The 22895-nt window shown below is 45.8% G+C and overlaps 3 protein-coding genes across 3 annotated transcripts; 2 read left to right on the plus strand and 1 right to left on the minus strand.

The window, feature by feature from the left end:
* Positions 1-1397: 1397 nt before the first annotated feature.
* Positions 1398-2339, plus strand: LOC308139144 (odorant receptor 131-2-like; the record flags this gene model as incomplete). Its single annotated transcript, XM_080508489.1, has 1 exon — positions 1398-2339. One exon carries the CDS (start codon positions 1398-1400, stop codon positions 2337-2339), a length of 942 nt encoding a protein of 313 aa, XP_080364615.1.
* Positions 2340-5032: 2693 nt separating this feature from the next.
* Positions 5033-11387, plus strand: trappc14 (trafficking protein particle complex subunit 14; the record flags this gene model as incomplete). The annotated part of the gene is made up of 13 exons (XM_080509305.1): positions 5033-5225; positions 5731-6050; positions 6127-6222; positions 6305-6434; positions 6586-6672; positions 7382-7502; positions 7583-7730; positions 7889-7971; positions 8774-8925; positions 9546-9682; positions 9989-10067; positions 11032-11146; positions 11231-11387. The coding sequence occupies 13 exons, from the start codon at positions 5033-5035 to the stop codon at positions 11385-11387; spliced, it is 1818 nt and encodes a 605-aa protein (XP_080365431.1).
* An 8449-nt stretch (positions 11388-19836) lies between these two features.
* On the minus strand, positions 19837-22850 carry rnasekb (ribonuclease, RNase K b). The gene is made up of 3 exons (XM_080509334.1): positions 22635-22850; positions 21579-21661; positions 19837-20364 (listed from the first exon to the last, which is right to left on the minus strand). Exons 1-3 carry the CDS (start codon positions 22710-22712, stop codon positions 20220-20222), a joined length of 306 nt encoding a protein of 101 aa, XP_080365460.1. The 5' UTR covers positions 22713-22850; the 3' UTR covers positions 19837-20219.
* Positions 22851-22895: the final 45 nt, after the last annotated feature.

The following is a 22895-nucleotide window of genomic DNA, read 5'->3' on the forward strand; positions in this document are numbered from 1 at the left end:
TTTCTTTGTAGGACAAACATGTTCCTGTGTTTATGTTTGTGTTGGTGTCAGAGCCTCACCTGCCATGAACCTCACCGCACATCAATGCCTCATATGTACAACAAGGAATAAAGATGGATGGAAAATTTAGTGCATGAGTACAGTTTAAAAGGTTTAAACGGCTAAAACAGTAAAGCAAAGTCTGTGGTTGTAAATCATCTCGGTGTAAAGCGCAAAAAGAAAAAGCTCAATGCTGCCGACACAGGATGGGAACGTTTGTCGGTCAAAGGGTTAAGGTGATGAATGGATGAGGCTTTCTGAGATGACATCATCCAGTAATCACACTACTTCCTGTGCCGACATGGGATGGAAGAGGAAGGTTCATATTCAGATGTGAAGTGGCTGAAGTCTGCAGAGGAGCAACGCTGCGAGTCCAGTTACAAGCTTTAACAGGTGGTCTCACTCTGCAGCGACTTTTACTCCGCATGAAGTCTCATGTTTATATTTCTGATGTTTACAGTGGTTTTTTTTTGTTTTCACTCTTTTAAAGAAGGCTTTCACAGTTTCTGATGTTTGAATTTTTATTTTTTTACTGTTTCTGACATTTTCACATCTTTCTGAGGTTTTTGTTTTTGCTGATGCTTGTACATGTTTGAACATATTTTATATGTTGTCATGTGTTTTTGATGTTTTCACGTTTCTGACGTTTTGGATTTCCCACATGTTGCACCTGAACTCTGTCCGTGTTTCTCGTTTTTACAGGATGACGACGGCAAATTTCATTCAGCGTCAATTGTCATGTTTTTTTTATATTTCTGGATGTCTACAATGGATTTTTTTTCTTCCTCACTGTTTTCAAAAACCGTTTCTGATGGTCTTTTTTGTTGATGTTCCTGACATTTGCACGTGTCTGATGTTTTTATCTTCACATGTTTCTGATGTTGTGTTTTTTTTTATCTTCACACAAAAACAAAGTTTCTGAAGTTTTCCCATTTGGGATTTTTTTCATGTTTTTGATGCTTTTGAACATGTTGCACCTGAACTCTGTCTGTGGTTCTGGTTTTTACAGGATGACCACGGCAAATTTCATTCAGCGTCAATTGTCATGTTTTTTTTTTTTATTTCTGGATGTTTACAATGGATTTTTTTTCTTCCTCACTGTTTTTAAAAACACTTTCGCAGTTTCTTATGGGTTTTTTTTGTTGATGTTCCTCACATTTTCACATGTTTTTGATGTTTTTATCTTCACACGAGAATGTATGTGAAGTTTTCACATTTTGGATTTTTTTGTCATGTTTTTGATGCTTTTCCACGTGTTGCACCTGAACTCTGTCTGTGTTTCTTGCTCTTACAGGATGAGGACGGACCAGGTGCACTCCCCTTGTCCTCTGTCTTCGTGGACTCAGAGCCGCTGAGACATGTCGAACGTGTCGGTGGCCACAGAGGACCGGGGCTTGTTGGAGAGGGTGATGCTCTGCTCCATCACCACGGTGCCCTGCTGCGTCTTCCTCTTTGTGAACTGCACCATGTTGTTCGCTCTGAGGACGAAAGGTGTGTTTCGGAACACGTGTCGTTACGTGCTCCTCTATAACCTGCTGTTTGCCGACACGGTGCAGCTGGCCGTCAGTCAGCTGCTCTACATCCTGGCTGCCTTGAGGCTCAGGATCACCTATCCCGTGTGCGGGTGTTTCACCACGCTTGGCGACATCCTCCTGATGATCTCCCCTGTCACGCTGGTGGTCATGTCTTTTGACAGGTTTGTAGCGGTGTGCTACCCCCTGCGGCATGCAGCCATTGTGACCATGAGCAAAACCAGAGGAGCCATCTGCATGATCTGGGCCATCAGCTCTCTGAACCTGTTCTCTCGCATCTGTCTTCTGTGGGAAAACCCTTTCGACGGCCTGGACTCTTTGCAGATGGAGCGCTTTTGTTCCCTGGACCACATGCTGCAGGGCCCAATCGCTCTTATGTTCAACAACGTTCACAGATTCACCGTCTTCACCTCTGCCGGCGTCTCTATCTCCTTCTCCTACGTCTGTGTTTTGGTCGCAGCCAGGTCGGCCTCCACAGACAAAGTGTCGGCACGTAAAGCTCACAAAACGCTGCTGCTGCACCTGGTTCAGCTGGGCCTCAGCCTGTCCTCCACCATGTATGTGCCCATGCTCGACGTCATCTCACAGGTCACCGACCGCGTCACACTGGTGCGCTTGAGCATCGTCTTCTACGTGTGCGTGGTCATCTTCCCCAGGTGTCTGAGTTCACTCATCTACGGCATCAGAGACCAGACCATCAGACCCGTCCTCCTCCACCACCTCCTCTGCCATCTCACCACCTACGTGTCCAGCCAGGGGGGGCCGTAGAGAGAGGTGTCCACATGGAGATACATGCAACTCTATGCAGATACTGAACACACAGTATCTGGCTGAAAGTTGCATTTCACTCCGTACAAAGATAGGAGGATTACTGCAGATACATATAGTGGCATATATAAATGAAGCTCTGCAGCTCTATGCTGATACTTATTGGTAAATGCATCACGTTTATGAACAGCTTGCTGGAGAACCTGAGAGCTATAGAGAATGTTGAATATATATATATATGTAGACAGAGAGAGAGAGAGAGAGAGAGAGAGCGAGAGAGAGAGAGAGAGAGAGAGCACAACCACGCAGCGATGTCAGACCACAAAACGTAAACCAAAATAACTATATTTTCCTTGTTGCTTTATTGTAACCATCAACATTAATTACTCCGTCACATAAAGACATGTTATCCTGCTAGTGAATTGCATTGTATAATTAAAAATAAACTCTCATAATAGTTCACCAAGACCAAGCCTACAGTGGCTCCTCTGCTGTTCTCAGTCATTGGCGAAGTCACTTGTCACGTTGGAGCTTTTGTTACGCTCTCGATGAGATGAAGTCCTCCACCTCCCCTGGGAAGCGAAGGTGTGCCTTATGTTGTTAGCGGTGGCTCTCAGCACGGCCGGGTACGTCATAGTAGACCGCAGCCTCTCCTAATGCCGCCTCTCCTTTACTCCATCAAACTTCTTGTGCCTCTGGATAATGTCCTGAGAGAGATCTTGAAAGAAGCACAGTGTTCTCTCCAGCGCGAAGTCCTGCTTTTATTTTATTTTTAAAAAATTATTATTATTCTTTTTCTGTCATTTTTTCATGCAGAACGTTTGAGAATAGGTTGCAGGCCCGCCCCTCCCTACACGCAGAACACGCGCTGTGCGTAGGGCCCCGCGATCCATGGGGGGCCCCATTTTGCGCAAGTGAATTGAATTTCCCTCGGATCAATAAAGTATCATCATTCTCTGCAAATGCGCAAAGGATGTGCGTGCATTTTGCCGAGAGGCGTGTAGAACACCGCCACCAAGTCAGCCCGAGGCAGGAGAGAGAGAGAGAGAGAGAGAGAGAAAAAAGAGACGAAAGCGCGAAGCATCACCATCTGACCAATCAGCGGTCAGATGGGCCGGCAGGCAGTTGTTTACAGGTAGAGAGTAGAGAGAGAGAGAGAGAGAGAGAGGGAGAGAGAGAGAGAGAGAGATGGCTTCCAAATGTCAATACAATAATAAAAGTAATAAAAGTAATTGGAAGGGGGGGCCCCCAAAATAAAATCCTGCTTAGGGCCCCCACTTGGCCAGGGGTGGCCCTGATAGGTTGCTATAACTTCTCTCAATGATTTGGCGAAGCATTTCCCCCAAAAATCCCCCCAAAACTCTGTAAAAATATTCCATGCAAAGCGGATGGGAGAGGAACCTCTTGAAACATTCAAATATCAAAATGTGCAGCTTGTTCATATATAGTTCTATGCTGTGGGCTTTTTCATATCGCTAACGTTTTCTGATTTAATTACAAAAAAAACTACAAAAAAGTCCCATACAAAGCAGATGGGAGAGGAACTTTATAAAGATCCAAGTAGATCCCTTATCACTTCCTTCAGTTTCATCAGCGTTACATTTCAGCTTCATTCAGCTTCAGAATTCACCCTTTTTCTTCTGGAAATGGAAACCGTCTCGTTCATTCTGGTACTCATTATTGAAATGTTTGGACTGAAAGTGCGATATAAATAAAGTTTGATTGACTGATTGCATAAAGTACCAGTAATATTAAAATATATGAATAAAGCCAATTATAGTTAAAATGCTTGAATAAAGAATCAGTAATGGTTAAAAAGCATAATTAAAGAACCAGTAATGGTTAAAATATAGCAATAGAGTACTAGTAGTGGATAAAATATAGCAATAGAGCACTAGTAATGGATAAAATATAGCAATAGAGTACCAGTAATGGTTAAAATATAGCAATAGAGTACCAGTAATGGTTCAAATATAGCAATAGAGTACTAGTAATGGTTAAAATATAGCAATAGAGTACTAGTAATGGATAAAATATAGCAATAGAGTACCAGTAATGGTTAAAATATAGCAATAGAGTACTAGTAATGGATAAAATATAGCAATAGAGTACCAGTAATGGTTAAAATATAGCAATAGAGTACCAGTAATGGTTAAAATATAGCAATAGAGTACTAGTAATGGTTAAAATATAGCAATAGAGTACCAGTAATGGTTAAAATATAGCAATAGAGTACCAGTAATGGTTAAAATATAGCAATAGAGTACCAGTAATGGTTAAAATATAGCAATAGAGTACTAGTAATGGTTAAAATATAGCAATAGAGTACCAGTAATGGTTAAAATATAGCAATAGAGTACTAGTAATGGTTAAAATATAGCAATAGAGTACCAGTAATGGTTAAAATATAGCAATAGAGTACTAGTAATGGATAAAATATAGCAATAGAGCACCAGTAATGGTTAAAATATAGCAATAGAGTACCAGTAATGGTTAAAGAATAAGAAAGTATCACCAAGTGTTGGGCGCAGTGACAGGAGAAAACCGGCAGGGGGCGCAGTGACCCGACCTGTGCAGTTATTGTGACGACGGGAGGAGGAAGCGGCTGTTTTATTGTGTGTGCGCACGCGCACGCGCACGCACACTGACACACACACACACACACACACACACACACCCTCTCCTCCGTCGCCATGGTGCAGATGATGGAGTCTCAATGCGAGTATTTCATGTATTTCCCGGCGGTGCCCATCACCGACTTGTCGGACCCGGCCCGGTACCGCACGCTGCCCCGCAGGAGTCACCTCTACCTCGGGGAGACGGTCCGCTTCCTCCTGGTGCTGCGATGCAGGGACGCCGGAGCGACGCCGACCGAGGCCGGACCCGGTAAGGATGCTCCGCCGGGGACAGGAGCCGGGAGGACCGGGGAGGAGAAGCGGGGAAGAGGAGCAGGGAGGACCGGGGACAGGATCCATCTTTTTTACACACATACGCACGCACGCACACACTGAGAGGGGGGGGGGCTCAAGTGAAAGTAATAATAATCATCATACAAATACAAATAATCACATAAATATGTAAATATATTGAAAAATAGAGAAACAGAGATGTGTGTGTACAAACACATTTTTATCTCCCCACCTATAGCCATATCTATAGATATATAGATTATATCCATCTATCTATCTATCTATCTATCTATCTATCTATATCCATCATGTATATCATTATAAACCTAATATACAAAGAAAAGGCCATAAAATGCAAATGATTATCCAAACCCTTCTGATGTACACTAAGACTTATTGTTATACTTATCTAATAATAAATCTACAAATATGTGTTTACGCGTTGCCCTCCATGTAACGCTCAGAATCTGTGCCTCGTCCAGCTGACGGTTTCGGGACGGAGTCGGCCAGCAGCCGGGCCTGGAGGGAGCTGGCCGGCTCGCTGTGCGCCGTGGCCAGCGTGAGCCCCGGCGAGAGCAGCCGGCACCGCGGCGCCCACCACCAGCACCACGACTACCAGAGCAGCGGGGACGAGGCCAACGAGGACGGCGAGGAGGACTACATCGCGGCGGCCGAGGCGGCCATCGCGGCGCTGGGCAGCAGGGTGGACTCTCGCTGCCGCAGCTTCAGGGACTGCAAGCCGCTGCTCATACACAACTCGTCGGGGACGGCGTCCAGGGAGTTCCGCAGGGCTCCCGTTCAGGTACGCGGACGTTTGAGTCAGCGCGGCGTGTGACAGGCGTCCCGCTGACGCGGTGCGTGTCTCTGTGGTCCCACAGTCCCCTCTGGACGAGCCGGTGGTTCTGACGGACGAGGTGATCTTCCCTCTGACGGTGTCCCTGGACAAGCTGCCGGTCAGCACCCTCAAAGTGAAGGTGAGACCTCTGCGCGCATGGAGAGTGTCTCTGGAGTGTGTGCCGAGGGTTGTCAGCCGCGTGTGTCTCCGTGTGCACTCAGGTGATGGTCACCGTGTGGAAGAAGGAGGCGGAGAAGGCGGAGGTCCAGGAGCTGGGCTACCTGAGCGTCCTGCAGCAGAGAGAGCCCACACACACCTTCAGACACGACCTGAACACCTTCAAGGCTCAGGGTGAACACACACACACACACACACACACACACACACACACACACACACACACACACACACACACACACACACACACACACACAACCTCTATTGTTAATAACTGGGGAGTAGTGGTGGTTGAAATCGTGGTAATGACGCTGCTCTTCCACAGTCAGCACCACGCTGACCGTCCTGCCGCCGCCAACGCTCCGCTGTAAGCTGATGACGGTGTCCGGCAGGCACCTGGCCGTCCTCAAAGGTACGACACGGCTCCTCGTCCTCCAACGGAATGACCTGAGTTCTCTTTCTCTCTCACACCAGTGATAAATGGGATGTTATGAAGTAGTGTTTCTCTGTGTTCGCCCACACGGTCAGAAACGCCACCATCTTTGTGGTCGCGTACCTCCATCGTACTCTATGCAGGAAACATCGTTGATACTTTGACTTTTAGTGAGGAATTGTTCAAAGATCAAGAAGGTAAAAACTCCATCATCTTTGCAGTCTTTGCTCCCTCTCAGTACTCCCATGATTCAAGGTGTAAACGTTATTGGACTCACAGAATCAGAAAGGTTTTTCTCAGCACTTCATCACATAGAAGATACAAATCTCTCCAAAAGCTGAGGAATTCTCTACAGGAAGTGACTTTGAACAAAGAACCATCACACTTGTCAAAGTTTATCTTATCTGTATGTGTAATAGGACACTTGTGCAGCGGGTGGCAGCAGTGAGTCCAACTGGTTGATTTCCTGCTTCTTCCTGGATTCAGAAACCTTGTTGGTCTTGAATGAAGGCAAACATTCAATGTGACTCACTGCACCACCTGCTGGTGCCAGGTGGTACTACAGGACTGATTGGGTTGTGGCGCGCTGGTAGCCTCTCTACTTTACCTTCATGATGTCAATGTGTGGAAGCGGAGAGAGATGGGAAGGTTTGAGCAGCTTGGTGAGAGTCCTTGCGTCCCATCTCAGTGCTGAACGAGTCGTCCCAGGAGGAGCTGAGTGTCCGAGATGTTCGGATCCTCCCCAACCTGAATGCCTCGTACCTTCCCATGATGCCGGACGGCTCGGTGTTGCTGGTGGACAACGTGTGGTACGAACTGAACACGCGTCTCCGTGACTCTCACGCTTTGACCCGGCGGCGTTCACCGTGCTCGTTCTTGCGCTCCGCAGCCACCAGTCCGGCGAGGTCGGCATGGCGTCCTTCTGCCGGGTGGACAGTATGGCCGGGCGCCTTCCCAGCATGCTCAGCGCTCTGGAGGAACACGACTTCCTGTTCCAGCTGCACCTGAATGACATCCCGCAGGACGACTCCAACGAGGTGTGTGTGGCGGATGGGATTGAGTAGAATGTGTTGTCGTTTGCTTGTGTCTCACTGTGTGTGTGTGTGTGTGTGTGTGTGTGTGTGTGTGTGTGTGTGTGTGTGTGTGTGTGTGTGTGTGTGTGTGTGTGTGTGTGTGTGTGTGTGTGTGTTTCCAGGGTCTGGAGGTTCCCCTGGTCGCTGTGCTGCAGTGGTCAACTCCCAAGATGCCGTTCACCAACTGTATCTACACACACTACAGGTATTGACTCATTAACATTGGTCAACAACGAATTACAGATCCAGTTTCGCCGCCGTTCCACCACACAGTACGTGGCAGTACAGGGCAGAGCGGGAGGTTACGGTGCAGCAAAGCGGACTCTGTCACGCCGTCCCACAACAGGAAGTACGGTAAAAACGTAGGCGGGGTTGTGAACGACTCGGAGACGCTCCAGTGAAGAACACTGAAGCAGCCGGCGGCCGTCAAGTCGTTCTCTGTGACTCAGGTTAAACTCTGTGATGGTGAACAGCAGCGTCCAGCTCCTGCTGAAGCTCCGCCTCCTGTTCCTGAGAGGAGCGACACAACATCGTGGTCTTTTAACGACCTTGTTAAAAGGCCACGGTGTTGGGTCACGCCGACGTTTCAATAAACCCAGTCAACAAAACCACCAGTGAGCAAAGCAACATACGTGAACAACGGGAGGGTTACGGCCAATGAAATAATTAAATATTGCCGTCAAGTCGAGAGTGACGATCGTCACTGACCAGTCAGCAGACGGCGGCGCCGTCGCTCCTCCTCACAGACCCGTTTCTCGGCGCTAGGTACCTCAGTGGAGGGGTTGCGGAAAATAGTCCCCTGTGGCCGCGGATTCTTTCTGTACCATCCACAACTTTTTCAGTGTGGCCACGCGAAAATCCGTCCCGTGACGTCCCAGCTCAGAATGTGCAGTGGAACTGCGGTTTTTGATGGTTCCCGATATACAGCGGGACTTCACCTCTTAGTGAAGGAGTCAGTGCTCCTCCTCCTCTTCCTCTTCCTCCTTCTCCTCTTCCTCCTCCTCCAGGCTGCCCAGCATCCGTCTGGACCAGCCGCGGTTCGTCATGACGGCCAGCTGTCCGAGCACGGTCAGAGTGAAGGAGAACTTCAAGGTCAAATACGTTCTCCTGAACAACCTGCAGGACTTCCTGGCTGTTCGACTCGTCTGGACTCCCGAGGGTCAGTGTGGCTGAGTTCTTGAGGTTTCCTCACAGAGACCGAGAAGGTCCAGACCGAAGGCCAAAGGTCAGCTGGATTCGGACGCAACTTCTTGGCGTACGGAGCAGGTTGGACTTCAACTGGTCCAAAGTGGTTTTGGACTTTTGTGTGAGATGTGGGTTGGTGTTTATTTGGATCGCTTTAACACATCTTGACTGGAAAGTACAAGATCTGGTTTAAACTGGGTTCCTGGTTAGTCTGAGCTACTTGTTGTCAGGCTTTTGTCTCAGTCGGGTTTGGATCAGTGAGGTTGACATCAGGACTCTGTGACCTTCAGGTGGACATTGCTAACAACTGACTGACTGACCAGGAGTTCAGACTGTGTCGTGTTTAATAGGTTTAAGTTTGCTGTCGGACCAGTTCTAGACATTTTTTAGACCCATTCTAGATTTTAGACGACGTTTGCTCAGGGTTTTTATGAGTTTCGACTGCTGAGTCCATCGCTGGAGATTCACACTGGTTGGGAACTGCTTTTAGGTCTTTGTTCCCGTGTGTGTGCAGGATGAGTGTGGGCTGAGCAGAAGAACCACAAACTGAACCCTGAGCCTTTGTGTTTTCTTGGCCGCGGTTTTGTTATTCAGGTCGCGGTCAGGGTGAGGATGCGGCGCTGGCCGCCGTGGTCTGCCACACTCCCTTCAGTAACCTCGGCCACTGTCGCAAAGGCAGCACCTTGTCTTTCAGCGTGGCGTTCCAGATCCTCAAGCCCGGGCTGTACGAGGTGCGTTCCATGTTTTCCCGATTCCTCACCATTCTCCTTCGTCATTTCTTTGCTTCCTTACCATTTCATCTCATCCCACGTCCTTATTTCTTTCTCACAATTTCCTCCTTATTCCCTCACCCTTTCTTTACCGTTACCTCATCATTTCCCCCTCGCATTCTCCACCACGTTGTCTGTTTTCTCGTCTTCATTGTATCGTCAATGAATCGTCCTTCTTCCTCCTTTCCCCTTGCTTTTCTGCCACCCATCCATCTTTTCCTCTACATTTGCCCTCCTCACGTCCTCCTCTTTCCCTCCTGCTTCCAGCTGAGTCAACACATGAAGCTGAAACTCCAGTTCACGGCATCTGTTTCCAACCCGCCGCCGGACGCTCGGCCTCTCTCACGTAAGGACGTTATTTATTATTATTATGCTTATTATTTTTGAAAAAAACAACAAAGGCTAATCAAACGCAAGACTGTATCAACCATAGAAGACGCAATCCTCAAAGAAACCCTAACTGCAGGGAAGTTGTGACATTTGAAAACATCCAACTGACACATTTCTTCAACACTTGCTCAGGACATCAGTATGTGTGTTTGACTTGTAGTTTAGTTGATCGGTAGTACGGTTGGTATTCTAGCTTGTATTTACTTCATTCTCAGTTTGGTAATCTCTGGGAGTTTGGTTTTCTTTTGTTTGATTTTCTGTCTTGTCGTTTGGTTAATTGATAAATAGTTCAGTTGGCAGTTTTATTGAAGGGGAAGTAGTTTGGTTGACGTTTCAACTTCTTTACTTAACCTGGTTGGGAGTGTAGTGTAGTTTGGTTGATGTATATGTAGTTAGGTTGGTAGCTTGATTCAGGGAAAGTACTGTAGTTTGGTTGGTTAGTTAGGACTGAGGAGTCTTACACTGGATGGTTTTTACATTGGTTGGTCGTTTGGGAATTTAGTTAAAGGAAGTGGTAGTTTGGTTTGAGAAAAGTAGTTAGGTTGTTATTTTTGACTTATAATCAATTTCTTATAATCTGTTTGGTTGGTTGGTAGTTTTGATGGGCAGTAGTGTGGTTGGTAGTTTGACTAAGATTGTAGTAGTTTGTTTGGTTAGGACTTGAGTCATTACTTGGTTATTACATTGGTTGGTAGCTTTGTAGTTCGTTGAATAGTTCAGTAATGTGGTTGATTAGGGCTTTGATCATGACTCACATTAGTTAGTACTTTTGCTGGTAGGTGTGTACTTGTGTAGTTTGTAGTAGATTTGTTAGCAGTGTAAAAAAAAAAAAAGCCCTCCAGTCAGCGTGCGTCAGCCGTGTGGACGAGTTGGCCGAGACGTTCGCAATTCATCAGTCTGAGCTTGTCGTCGCCTCACAGGGAAAAACAGCCCGTCCAGCCCGGCGGTCCGAGACCTGCTGGACCGACACCAGGCCAGTCTGGGGCGCTCGCAGTCCTTCTCCCACCAGCAGCCGTCTCGATCGCACATCATGAGGTAAGCTACCGCACACTGGGAGACGCGGGGCGATGTCCCATTAATCGCAGCCTTTTAAACCCCACGTCTGCGTCCGTCTGTCAGGACGGGCAGCGCCATGGAGCGCCGCGCCATCACCCCGCCCGTCGGGTCGCCGGTCGGACGCCCGCTTTACCTCCCGCCGCAGGACAAATCTCTGCTGTCACTGGACAAGATCGCCAAGAGGGAGTGTAAAGTCCTGGTGGTGGATGACGTCAGCTAGGAGGCGTGAGGACGCAGGACTGAGAGGGGCGAGACGGCCCAGAGTCCAGGAAGTGCAGATGAAAGGCGTCAAAGCATGAACTCTGACTGTCAGCCGGAGAGAAACTGCAAATATATTTATTCTGCCATCATAATTGTGTAACTTAGAAGTCACTTCACTGGAAGTGTTGGTCCCACATCAACGACCAGCTGCAGATCACGATACACTCACAATGATGTTACCATAGGAACTGTGTTATCAAGGTGGGAGGACAAACAGTCCCAATTCCAGTGTTACGTTCCCCTCCACCTCTTCTCAGGCCCTGTCCACATGAGTCTGAACATCTTTTTACTCCCCGGCGGTCTCCAAAACAGGGCGATGCCTTTTTGACCGCCCACACCTCCAAGCCGAGGCGGCGTTTTAGAATCTTCCGACTCTGTGCCCCTAAAAATGTCCCCCATGTGGATGATCGGCCAACAACAATGTGTTTACGTGAAATGGCGTCCTCCTGTGGACAGGCCCTCAGTGTCACAGTGTTTCGAGAACTATCCACTGTCTGGCCACAGTCTGACGCAGGGGTCAAAGGTCAGACATGCTGGCTTATGTATTCACAACTTTTTCGTGTGGGACTATAACCTCAGTATTACAGTGTAAAATATTGTAAAATAAAGAATAAAACCTGCTGTCTGCGAGCAATGTCCAGGATACACACACATACACACATACACACATACACACACACACACACACACACACACACACGCACGCACACATTAGGTAAATGTCACAGATTTGTCTGAATAACGCCATTAATTCCACATAGACCTTGACTTTTGGGTAAAAATGACACATTTCTGAGTTTTTATGAAGATCCTCACATAAAGATACTTCAGTGTATAAAGGAAGCAAAAACCACACTTCTGCATGGTCATTCTATGGCAGGGGCCGGCGACCCGTGGCTCTTTCACCCCTCCACTTCTTGAGCCTCAGTCCCACTGCAGTTCATCCCGGAGCGGGGTGGTATGGGAGGTAAGGCAAAGGGTGGTATGGGAGGTAAGGCAAAGCACACCCAGAGCCAATTGCATTGTGCAGTCCCACTACACAGAGTGGGGTAAAATGTGGGCGGGTCGTGAACAACGCAGCGATGTAACGTCATAACAGAACAATAATAGCATGAAGAACGTAGAATTGCTCCACGGCTCAACTGGTATCTGAAGCTGGGAGCTTCCTGTACCTTTCACAGTAAAACCGCTGCGCTGCGGAGCGCCGACAATTCCTGGATGTTCATTGCAGAATCGTTGAGATTGACGGCAAATTCTAGTGAATTACACAACAACTGCAGGACATTAAAGCCACACCATCACACTCATGGTTCTAACAATCCAGATCTCCCACATTTATCTTCCATTTTAATAATGTGTAGCAATAAAGGAGCTGAGAGCTGCAATGCATTATGGGAGTTTCTGTTTGTCGTGTTTTAAATGTAATTATTGGGGGTTATATTAGGTTTGTAGTGTCGGTAATAATTGTGTTGTGTTGTGTTTTTGTTGCTTAGTTCATGTAGTGCATGTAGCCCAGGGTGGTAAACAACTCAAGTCCATCACTGGCTGCCGGTAATGAAAAAGTATATAGTACTCTGTTACTCTAGTAACATTAACACTCATGTCATGCACGCCGTAACTTGATGGAGCCGACACACCACTGTCCAGTAGCTTTAGTCCATACACACCATGTGAATGTGTGTGTAATGTAATGTGTAATGTTCTACATTTTCTTAATATTCGATGGGTGTGCCATGATAATCTGTCAAACACTGGCAGAATAACTCGTGGTTTAAAAACTCTCGGTGCTCAACTATTTATCTGCTCTTACTGGGTCCCTCCTCCCAGGTTCTACCGTACACATAAGTAAATTGGCTTGCAGCAAGGTGGCTGCTATTTTTTCAGCCATCTTTTTCAAAAATAGACCATTCAAATGAGGTCTGGAGTCTTGCTGCCTTAAACTGCGGTGAAATGGAGCTGCTGCTACTTAAACTGGCTTCAGCAGCTGAAATACTGCCTGTGTTCAGTCTGTTGCACCAAGACCGCTCCTGTTTTAAGCGTGCTTCTGTGAAGCTCTGGATAGAAACAGCCAGTCCATCTTCAGTGGAGGTGGAAGACTTTTAGAACCTTGAGACTTTCCTGCATCGTGTCACAGTCATCACTGGACAGGGGAGGGAGATCCGGGGCAAGTGAAGCAAAAGCTGCTGATTCACGCTGCTCATAGAGACACTGAAACATCAAGTCCAATTCTATCTCGTCCCCACTTCTTGAAGACGCTTGTAGGACGACTTTTCAACTTGTGCCTGGAGCTCAGCAACCACTTCTTTACTTTCATACTCACGTTTTTTTTTTTTATTCATTAATTTCAAACCTATAAAGATATAGACATATACAAAAGTCCAGGTGGAGGTGTCTTCAGTTTTTATTGTCTGATGTAATAACACGCTGCCTCTTCCTGCCAGGTTCGGGCGTTAAGTTATCTGACAACTTCCGATTTCTTAGCAGAGTCCATCTCAGGTCGTCATCCTGGAGTAAAGTAACCCTGCTACCAGACTGGCTGCTGCAGGACACCCGCTGATCTGCACTGCGTTTCCTGTAAGTTCATAAAGAGTCAAGTAAGTAAAATGTAACAGAAGTTCAAAATGGTCCAACAAGTCAGAATTATTGAATTCTCTCTTTTGAACCGAAAAAATACATTATTGGGGTTTAGTTCTAATAAATGGCAGGTTCCCCAGAGGCAACAGTGAAAAGTCTTTTTTTAACTGCTGCCATGAACTTCTCTCTATCCGGCGCTCTTCTATTACCTGTCATGACTGCCAGTGTCCTCAGTCATGTTCCTCTGGTGTAGTATGGTCCGGCACTCAGACGACGATGGTGGCTGCATCAACCCGTGTCGTCTCTTCCTGGCAGGTTCAGGTGTGAAGTCGTCTGCTGACTTCCTCTTTCTTTTGAGAGTTAATCTCAGGTCGTCATCATCCAGTGACTTCCTCTTTCTTTGCAGAGTTAATCTCAGGTCTTCGTCATGGTGTGAAGTAAACCTGCTCCCAGACGGACTGCTGCAAGACGTCCACTGATCTGCACAGGTTTTCCTGTAATTTGACAAAGAGAGAGTCAAATAAAGTGCAGATCTCTTGAGGAATTCAAAATATCATGAGAAATGGTCTATTTGGTTTTCAAGGCTCATAAGATAAAAGAGGAAGAACTGGAACGGCACTCAGTAGAGCGCAGACCTTCGCCAACACCACATGTGTTTGGTAACTAAGTTGGCATCACTAGCATGTTAGCTGTTAGCTCATATCAATGCAAACTAGCCTGTCAGGTAGCAAAATCACTGTGTGAAACGCTTAGCAGGGAGCGTCTCCATGGTAACACTGACCTCCTTTGACTTTCCTCCGTGAGGTGCTACTACCACGCATGGGGCAGTTTTTTGCAGTTTTAGGGGATCTATTTGCGTACGTTTAGCCTTTAAGATCCCCAAATCTAATCAATAGTAAATAGTTTTACACAAAGTTGGTAAAATACATACAAACACTGAATAAATAAATACACACAGACAAAAACGTGACCTTTCGTCCCAACTTTTGTCAGCAGAGGTAATAGAAAACGAAAAGGCTTTAAACATCCACTATATGAAAGTTTAACAGTTTGAAGAAAGCTATAAAAGAATTAAACTTTTCTGCTGTATAATTGTTATCAGAGAAAAGCCTGCAGGTGAGCACACCTCTGGTTCCTGATCTGCTCCATCCTTGCTCGTTTTCCTTGAACCGAAGCTCTGTTCTGTTTTACAGGCTGGGCAGCTCCTCTATTAACGCCACCGCAGACGTCCATTGTCTTTAGTCTGGACGAGGCACTGAAAGACAAAGGAATGCTGAGGTGAGCCACATTCTTCTTCCATGTGAAGGGAAAATGAATATTTACATCAATGTATTCAAGTTACTGAAAACACCAACTGCTTCAATGTGGCAGGATTTACTAACTCAGAACTGGGACGGTCCGTTGAGAGGTGACTCGTGCTGATAAACGGATGCTGCAACACCTGAAGTGGAGTCAACCGCTGTTCGGGATCAAGATGAAGCATCCCCTTGAGCATGTCCACAAACATGTGGACATCCCTGATTTGGTCATCGTAGGCCTGTTGGTCTGCCGTGCTGATTTCTCTCAGCTGGAGAGTCAAGCAACAACAGTAAAGGTCAGGTTGTAGCTTCAGTACCATGCAGCAACACTGTGTGCATGCTGCAGAGACAGCTTCACCTTCAAGGTTTCATATTTAAACATAAAGGACACTTACATGCAGAATGTCATCCAGGGAGTTTAATACTCTGTTCTTGTTCTCTTTGAACTGACATGCATTTTTCTTGAAGAACTCTTCCACAGTCTGAAGAGACAGCAAGCAGACAAACCAAATGTCAGGAATAAATAGAGCAAATATCACGCACAAGATTCACCATGGGACTGAAAATGTGACGTACCTTCAGCCTCCAGGAGCTTTGGTCAGAACAGGTGTCCTTTGTAAAGTAGTAATCGGTCAGGGATCCCTGGTCCAGCAGTGTGTCTGGTGGTAGTCCCTGGGTCTCCACGATGTACTTCAGCTGTAATTACAGCCGAACGTTACATAGGAAGTCCACACTGCTTTGTATGTATTCCTTATTTACTATGTAGGTTTAAAATCCCATGAAGATAATTTATAAAGAAAAAAACAAACACATCCCTGTTAATGAAACTTACCATTTCGTATTCGGTCTTGCCGTAGTAAAGGTACTGTTGTCCCAGGTAAAGATGAGCAATGATGCACCCCAGAGACCAAACATCCACAGCTGTGGTGTAGGGGCACTCAAGGATGATCTCAGGAGCCCTGATGGAAATCAAAACAACAATATGAGATCCGCACCATCCCCCAAAACTATCTCTAGATTATTGACAGTACATCCAAGTTACTCAACAACAACTTCAAAGACTCTATGAAAAACTCTGAGATACTGAAATATTATTTTGTTCATGATTAGCACATGGTTAGTTCATCACTAGTAGAACAGTAGCGCACCGGTATGGTAGACTCTGGATACAAATGCCTTGTCTGGCGTTTGACAGTTCGTGTGCCAGTCCAAAGTCGATGACCTTGACTTTGTTAGGCTGCTCTCTCTGGTTCTCAAACATGACGTTCTCAAGCTTCAAGTCGCCGTGAATGATATCCAGACCGTTCAGGTGGTAAACGGCTGACATCGCCTGAAAACAGATTGTGTCACAACATTTTTATCATGTGAGCAATATTCCATTAGCATCACCTTTGATGTAGTTTATTAATGTGGTGAAGAATGAATCTGAAAATACCTGTTTGAGGATAGGTCTGATATCCTTGAGAGGGAGGGGCTGGAACCCTGTCTCCTTCATGAAGTCATAGAGACTTTTATCCAAACATTCGAACTCCAGACAAGTGTAGGACCCGTCGTGAAAGGCTTGGTTCCACCTCACCAAGTTGCACGCATCAGGGTCGAGTCCTCGCAGCTTTTCCAGCACAGAAATCTGAGGATAAATGATTAACGCCTATTAGCTCCATCAACTGGTTTCATATTTCCAACTGTGATTTTAGATTCAATCAATGAGTAGAAATCAAATTCTAGTATTTCCTACTTCTGCTGCAGCTGCCTCAATGAGATGATCCTCAATCATCTTTATCGCAACAACCCTCGAATCACTTTCTCTCCGGCATTTTGCCACGATCCCGTAGCTGCCCTGCCCCAGAACAGACTCTACAGTGTAGGTGTCTGTGCTCGAGCAAAGCATTCGAGGTAGTTCAGCCATCGTTCAAGAGTTCAGATGCTGATGGGTGCTCAAAGGTGAGAACTGAAGATATTTGTGGATAAAATATCTCTCTGTGAGGCTGTTGAAGTTCTAGAAGCTTGTCTCTTCAGATCAAAGGCAATGTTCCTTTGTGACATTGCCTTTGATCTGCAGATCTTGGCCACGCCTCCAGATGCTGTATGCAAATTAGGCCGCATGGACATGATTTGCATATTATGCCACGCCCCTAGCAACAATTGAAAAATAAAATTACCCCTCCTTTTCAGTCACTTTACACAGAATTGTGTAAATAAATGCTGGAAGAAATCACACAAGTACTTCTCAGTCTTCTTTGTGTGTTTTTCACAGCCAGATTGCAGATGAAAATAAAGAGATTTGTTGCAAAATGGTTCCCAGTGCTCTAGTCACCTCTTATTAACATAATTTGGAATTCATTTTATTTCATTGTATATATTTGTCTCAGTCTAAAATGTCTTCGCAAATGGGCTAAAAACTTCTGCTTCTGTGCAATGTAGGCGTGTGCGCATGGATGAGTGAGTCGGTGTGTGCGGCTCTCTGGGCGTTGTTTTAGGTGGGAAACGGGACCAACTGGCTCTTTGAGCATTAAAGGTTGCCGACCCCTGTTCTATGGTCATAGCAGAGGTCACAATAATCCACAATAAAAATCAAGAGTCACACTATCATGTTTCAAAATGTTGACTTGAACATGCAAAGATATTTGATATATGATGGCATAGATTGCAAACATTAAACTAAATGGCCTTTGTGGTGACTGGGTCAGTTTACGGTCATAATACCAGATAATAAATCAATATTTAGTGACAAAACTAAAACCATAAACAAATTTTCAGCTCACTAACAATTTGTCTTCATCCAGTTGAGCGACTGGCCTTGTCTTTGTCTATATCTAAACCAGGGGCCGTCCCTCTGCTGCGGCTCCTTGAGCCTCAGTCCCACTGCAGTACATCCCCGAGCGTGGCGGGCCGGGACGGTGCGGTAAGGCAAAGCGCACCCAGACCCAACTGTGTTGCGCGGTCCCGCTACAGAGAGTGTGGTAAAACGTAGGCAGGGTTGTGAACAAGGCAGGGAGTGTCGTTACGCGATAATAGTGGTGCGAAGAGCATGGAAGTTGCGACCGCAGCTCAAGGCAGCTACAGTCGCAGCCGCAGCTGCGACCTCTGATCTAAATGGACACAAGAAGAATGACACGTCACAACATAAAAAAGGTAGACCAGTTCAGTTTTGGCCTTCAGAGTAAACACCTCTCGTCTGCAGTATGAAACACATTAAAAGATTTACAACACATGAAGCTCTTGATCAGATTTTTATATATAAGGAAGATGATGCACCATATTTATTCAGATGATCTGTGGAAAAAAGATGTTGTTTGTAACCAAGACGACTCAGACGCAGCTGATGAATGTGATGGAGTTTGTGTGTGCTGAAGTTTCTCCTGTTCAAGCTGAACTATTCCAAACCAGAAGTGGTGAACTGTCTCAAATCTTAGTACCATCTGTTTGACATGAGACGGTTGCGACTTCATCAAGCTTTCCGTCATTTTTAGATCTTTTTTTGCCATGATCACTGAAAAACTTTGACAATCCTTGAATGACAAAAGTGCATCGGTGGGAAGTATCAAAGTAACTGAAACACAGATATCCCCCCACAGCCGGCTGCGCATAAAGACCAGTGTTATAGAGATGGGATATTGAGGAGCAGTTCCTTCCAAAGAGCCGTTCAAAAGACCGCCTCATTTGCCCATGTCACATGTTATTTTAGCTGCTCACATTGATGGGAAAGAGGTGTTGATTGCCTGTTGGTGACATTTCCTGAAAGCGTTATTGATGCTGGAAGTCTCAATCTGTGAATACCTTTCCATATTTACACACTCTGGTTATAATGAAACTGAGTTGAATTCCTAATGAATTTAACAAGAAATGTTCACTCCCTGTAGAAAAGTGAAATCCAGGCATTATCAAACTTCTTGAATTCCATAGAAGGTTTTTCAGTGTGGCCTGCGGCCTCCTGCAGGGTCAGCCATGACACAGGTGTGCAGCATTGTAGCAACTTTACTTAACTCTTTAAAATCCTTGACTGAGAAAAAGCGGTCTAGTTTGGTTTTATATATCTAGTCCAATAATATCTAAATATACCATACTACACTTGTTTAAATCTTCATAATCACATAATTTCTGCTTGAAGCCCAAATTCGGTTCCATAGTGTAGCGGTTATCACGTCTGCTTTACACGCAGAAGGTCCTGGGTTCGAGCCCCAGTGGAACCATTACTTTTTGTGTTCAACATGAACATCCTCAAATTCAATTTTTACCCCATCATTCCTTTGTAACTACCAATGGTTGACATTGCCGTAAAACAACCAAGTCTGAACAAGAAAAGAAAATGACAAAGTTCAAGTGAAGACTGTTACTGTAAGAGTTCAATGTAACTAATGAACAATGTAATCATCCCTGTAACAGGAAATATCATCCAAGATAAAAAAAAAAAAGCAACTTACCTTTTTTAAAAATTAAACGCAAGCCAGTGAAAGATGAGGAATTCTAATCTGAAAAATGTAGTAATTGTCCACAATTTCTTTGAAGAAAAAAAGACTGCAGCTCCGCTTATTTTCAGATGATTTATTGCAGCGATCCTCCAGAAGAACAATTTACCACATTAACACTTTAGATTTCACTCAAACATACAAACGTTCAGGACTTTATTCTCAAGCAACAATTTAGTTCGTAACGTCACTCAGACGTTTCATTGTTACATAACATGAATGTGTGTGTGTGTGTATGTGTTTGGTCACGTTCACGAGAAAACACCCACTCAGAGGAATTAAGTCACATTTCATCTGAAAACAATAAACAACAACAAACATTTAAAATTCAAAATAAATAATCCAGGAGACACTTGGCCCTGCACCCTTATTCCTTAATCTCCACAAAGCTGAACTCCTGGGGGGGGGGCTTCACGGAGACTCGGCGGGCGGTCAGGGGTCAAAGGTCAGCTCTTATGTCACCATGTACTCCTGCCGCTTGTTGAGCCGCACCTGACAGAGCGAGACGGCGCCGACCGCCACATAGATGCCGGCGGCGATGAAGCAGTTGATGCCGACCTGGTTGTAGAGACGGTAGATGTTCTGGGGAGGGTTTTTACTGTTGGGGCAGGAAGAGGGAGACGAGTCAGACAGGCAGCAGGAGACGGACAGAAAGAAGAAGTAGCACAACAAGATAAAGACAGGAAGAGGTCGCGGGCGCCACGTGAGGACACCCGACGTCTGCACCCGAGTCCTGGCCTCCGTCCCTCGCCTCGCCTCGCCTCGCCTCGGCTCTTTCGGAACCAACGTGAAAGGTGCGCAGCAAAAAAAATAACCCAGTGCAAAGCTGAACATGTTAACAGAAGGTCCATACAGCCGCCACATTAAAATATTGAGGGCGTGTACTGAATCTCTGACCAATCAGCAGACGGCGCCTCAGAATCAGACCCGTTCAGTCCCCCGACGGAAAAGCGTCAAGCTTTGCAGCGGTTATTTCCGTAACATCCACAATTCTTGCGGGTGGAAACGCGAATCATACCGGACCATCCCAGCACTTTTTGTGCGGTGGAAACGGGTCTGAAGTGAACAATAGCAAGAGAAAGGCAGAGAATTACAGGCCAACAGGAAAAGACAAGACAGGAATTGGACGAGAGGGTTTGATCCGGAGCAAAGCTCTCTTCTGAGAAAAAACCCGTTTCGTTTGGGCGACGTGAGCAACGCCCATGAAGTCTGAACCGGAGCTAACAAGATGGTCCCTTTGAAACGCTCGGCGGGGTGAGAGGACGTGACGTAGTGCGCAATGCATTCTGGGTCATAAAACACGGCATACCGCACGAATCAGAAGAAGTAGATGCAGAAATTAAAAGTTGAAAAATATCTCGTGGGCAGACGTGGACTAGTGAGGAAGAAGTAGTGAAAAAGACTCATTGATGTCTGGTCTGAAGACTAGATACTAGATATCGCAGTCGTTTGTAGCTACCCATTAACCGCGAGCTAACTCGCCTAGCCACCAGGGGCTAAAGCGGCGGGACTTCTGGTTTCAAACTGGAAACAATCAATGAGCCGTGTAGCTTCTTTACTTCCTCCTTGGTCAGTGTTTAGTGACAGCGCCCCCAAACAAGCCGCTGTTGTAATGACGGGACATTTTCCAGGTGGTTTGGTCCGCTCTCAGAAGTGAATGTGAACACAACCTGGACCAAATGAAGGTGTGAAGATTCTTGGCTCCCCTCCCTCCCAAGTGAACAGAGTCCTGGACTATCCCAATGTGAAAGGCCCCAGAGTCAGACAAGAAGAAGAAGTAGAGACAGGAAGTGAGCGGTGTCCGACACTCACTCCTCTCGGATGTCCTCCTCAGTGAACGGCACGTCCTCGATCAGCACGGCCGACTTGGCACTGAAGAAAATCCCCAACATGGCCTAAAACAAAACACACAAAAATAAAGGCTTTCTGGCTGGGTTCACAAAACTTTTTTTAATTTTTTGTTAAAATTGAATTGAGTGTTACTGCAGTGCTCATGGACTAAATGGACTGTTACTAATTCTAATGAAAATAGTCATTTCAGATGGAAAAACCGACTTCCTTTTCTGAAGCGTCACATGAGAACGAAAAAAAAAAAAAAAAAAGTCACATGACTCCCCGAAGAGGAATTTAACCCTTCAGACAGCTGACTACATCTGGTAACTTCTGCATTTCGTCCAGCACATTATGTATTCGTGTAAATCTAATCGTGATCTATTCATGTCAGACTTGTTTTTTTTCTTTCGCTGATTGGATAAAATGGGGTGAAATTAAGAGTGTGAAAAATAACCTCATTATTGTTTTCAGACTTGAAGATGTGACATATAAAATGAAAAAGCACGTCTAAGCAGAGCATAGTTCCAGTTTAGAGGATAAATAACATCAAAACGAACTGCTTCTTGATTAAAATATAAAATAATGACTGCTTGGGAGCAGACTATTACACGGATGAACATTACCTTTCGGTCATGTCCATATTGAAAGGCTCTGAACAAAAAAAAACCTGCCATAAAATAATGAAAATATATTTTTTATATTTTTATCTTTATTTTACAAAAACACCCGACCGCAACGTGACAGTCGCTCTAAAGAGATTTAAAGACCATGAGACGCTTGCCGTCTACGACTGCAGAACCATAGTAAATACACGCAGGCCTGAACGGGCTCCGTCTAGTTCCTGTATAAGAATTGGCGTTTAAGTGGATACATTACGAATCAATAGTAACACATTTACACGAACTCTGATATAAATGACCTCGCAAAGCCCTTGAGATGTATTACCATTGAAAATATGATAATTATGACGACTGATTATACGTCAGTGAGTGAGACAGTCCAGGAGTTAGTCGGTCCCCGCACCGCGGATCATACCAGCATAATGACGCCCCAGATGCTGATCACGATCCCGCACGCGGCCATCTTCGGCCCGCAGAACAGAAGCGACGGCATGTCGGCGTCCGGGAGGTCCGACGGCTCGGTCTGGAAGGTCCGCGGATGATTTTTAATTTAGATCTGATCCACAAACAGTCCCATCGAAGGACGCGGCTCCGTGGTCAGCTGATCTTCCAAAATCGGATTCAATCGGCAAAGTTCGGTAACCATCGTCATCTGCAGTGGCGCCACCAATCAAAT

The sequence above is a fragment of the Blennius ocellaris genome (genome assembly GCF_963422515.1).
Source record: "Blennius ocellaris genome assembly, chromosome: 14".
In the NCBI taxonomy this organism is placed as follows: Eukaryota; Metazoa; Chordata; class Actinopteri; order Blenniiformes; family Blenniidae; genus Blennius; species Blennius ocellaris.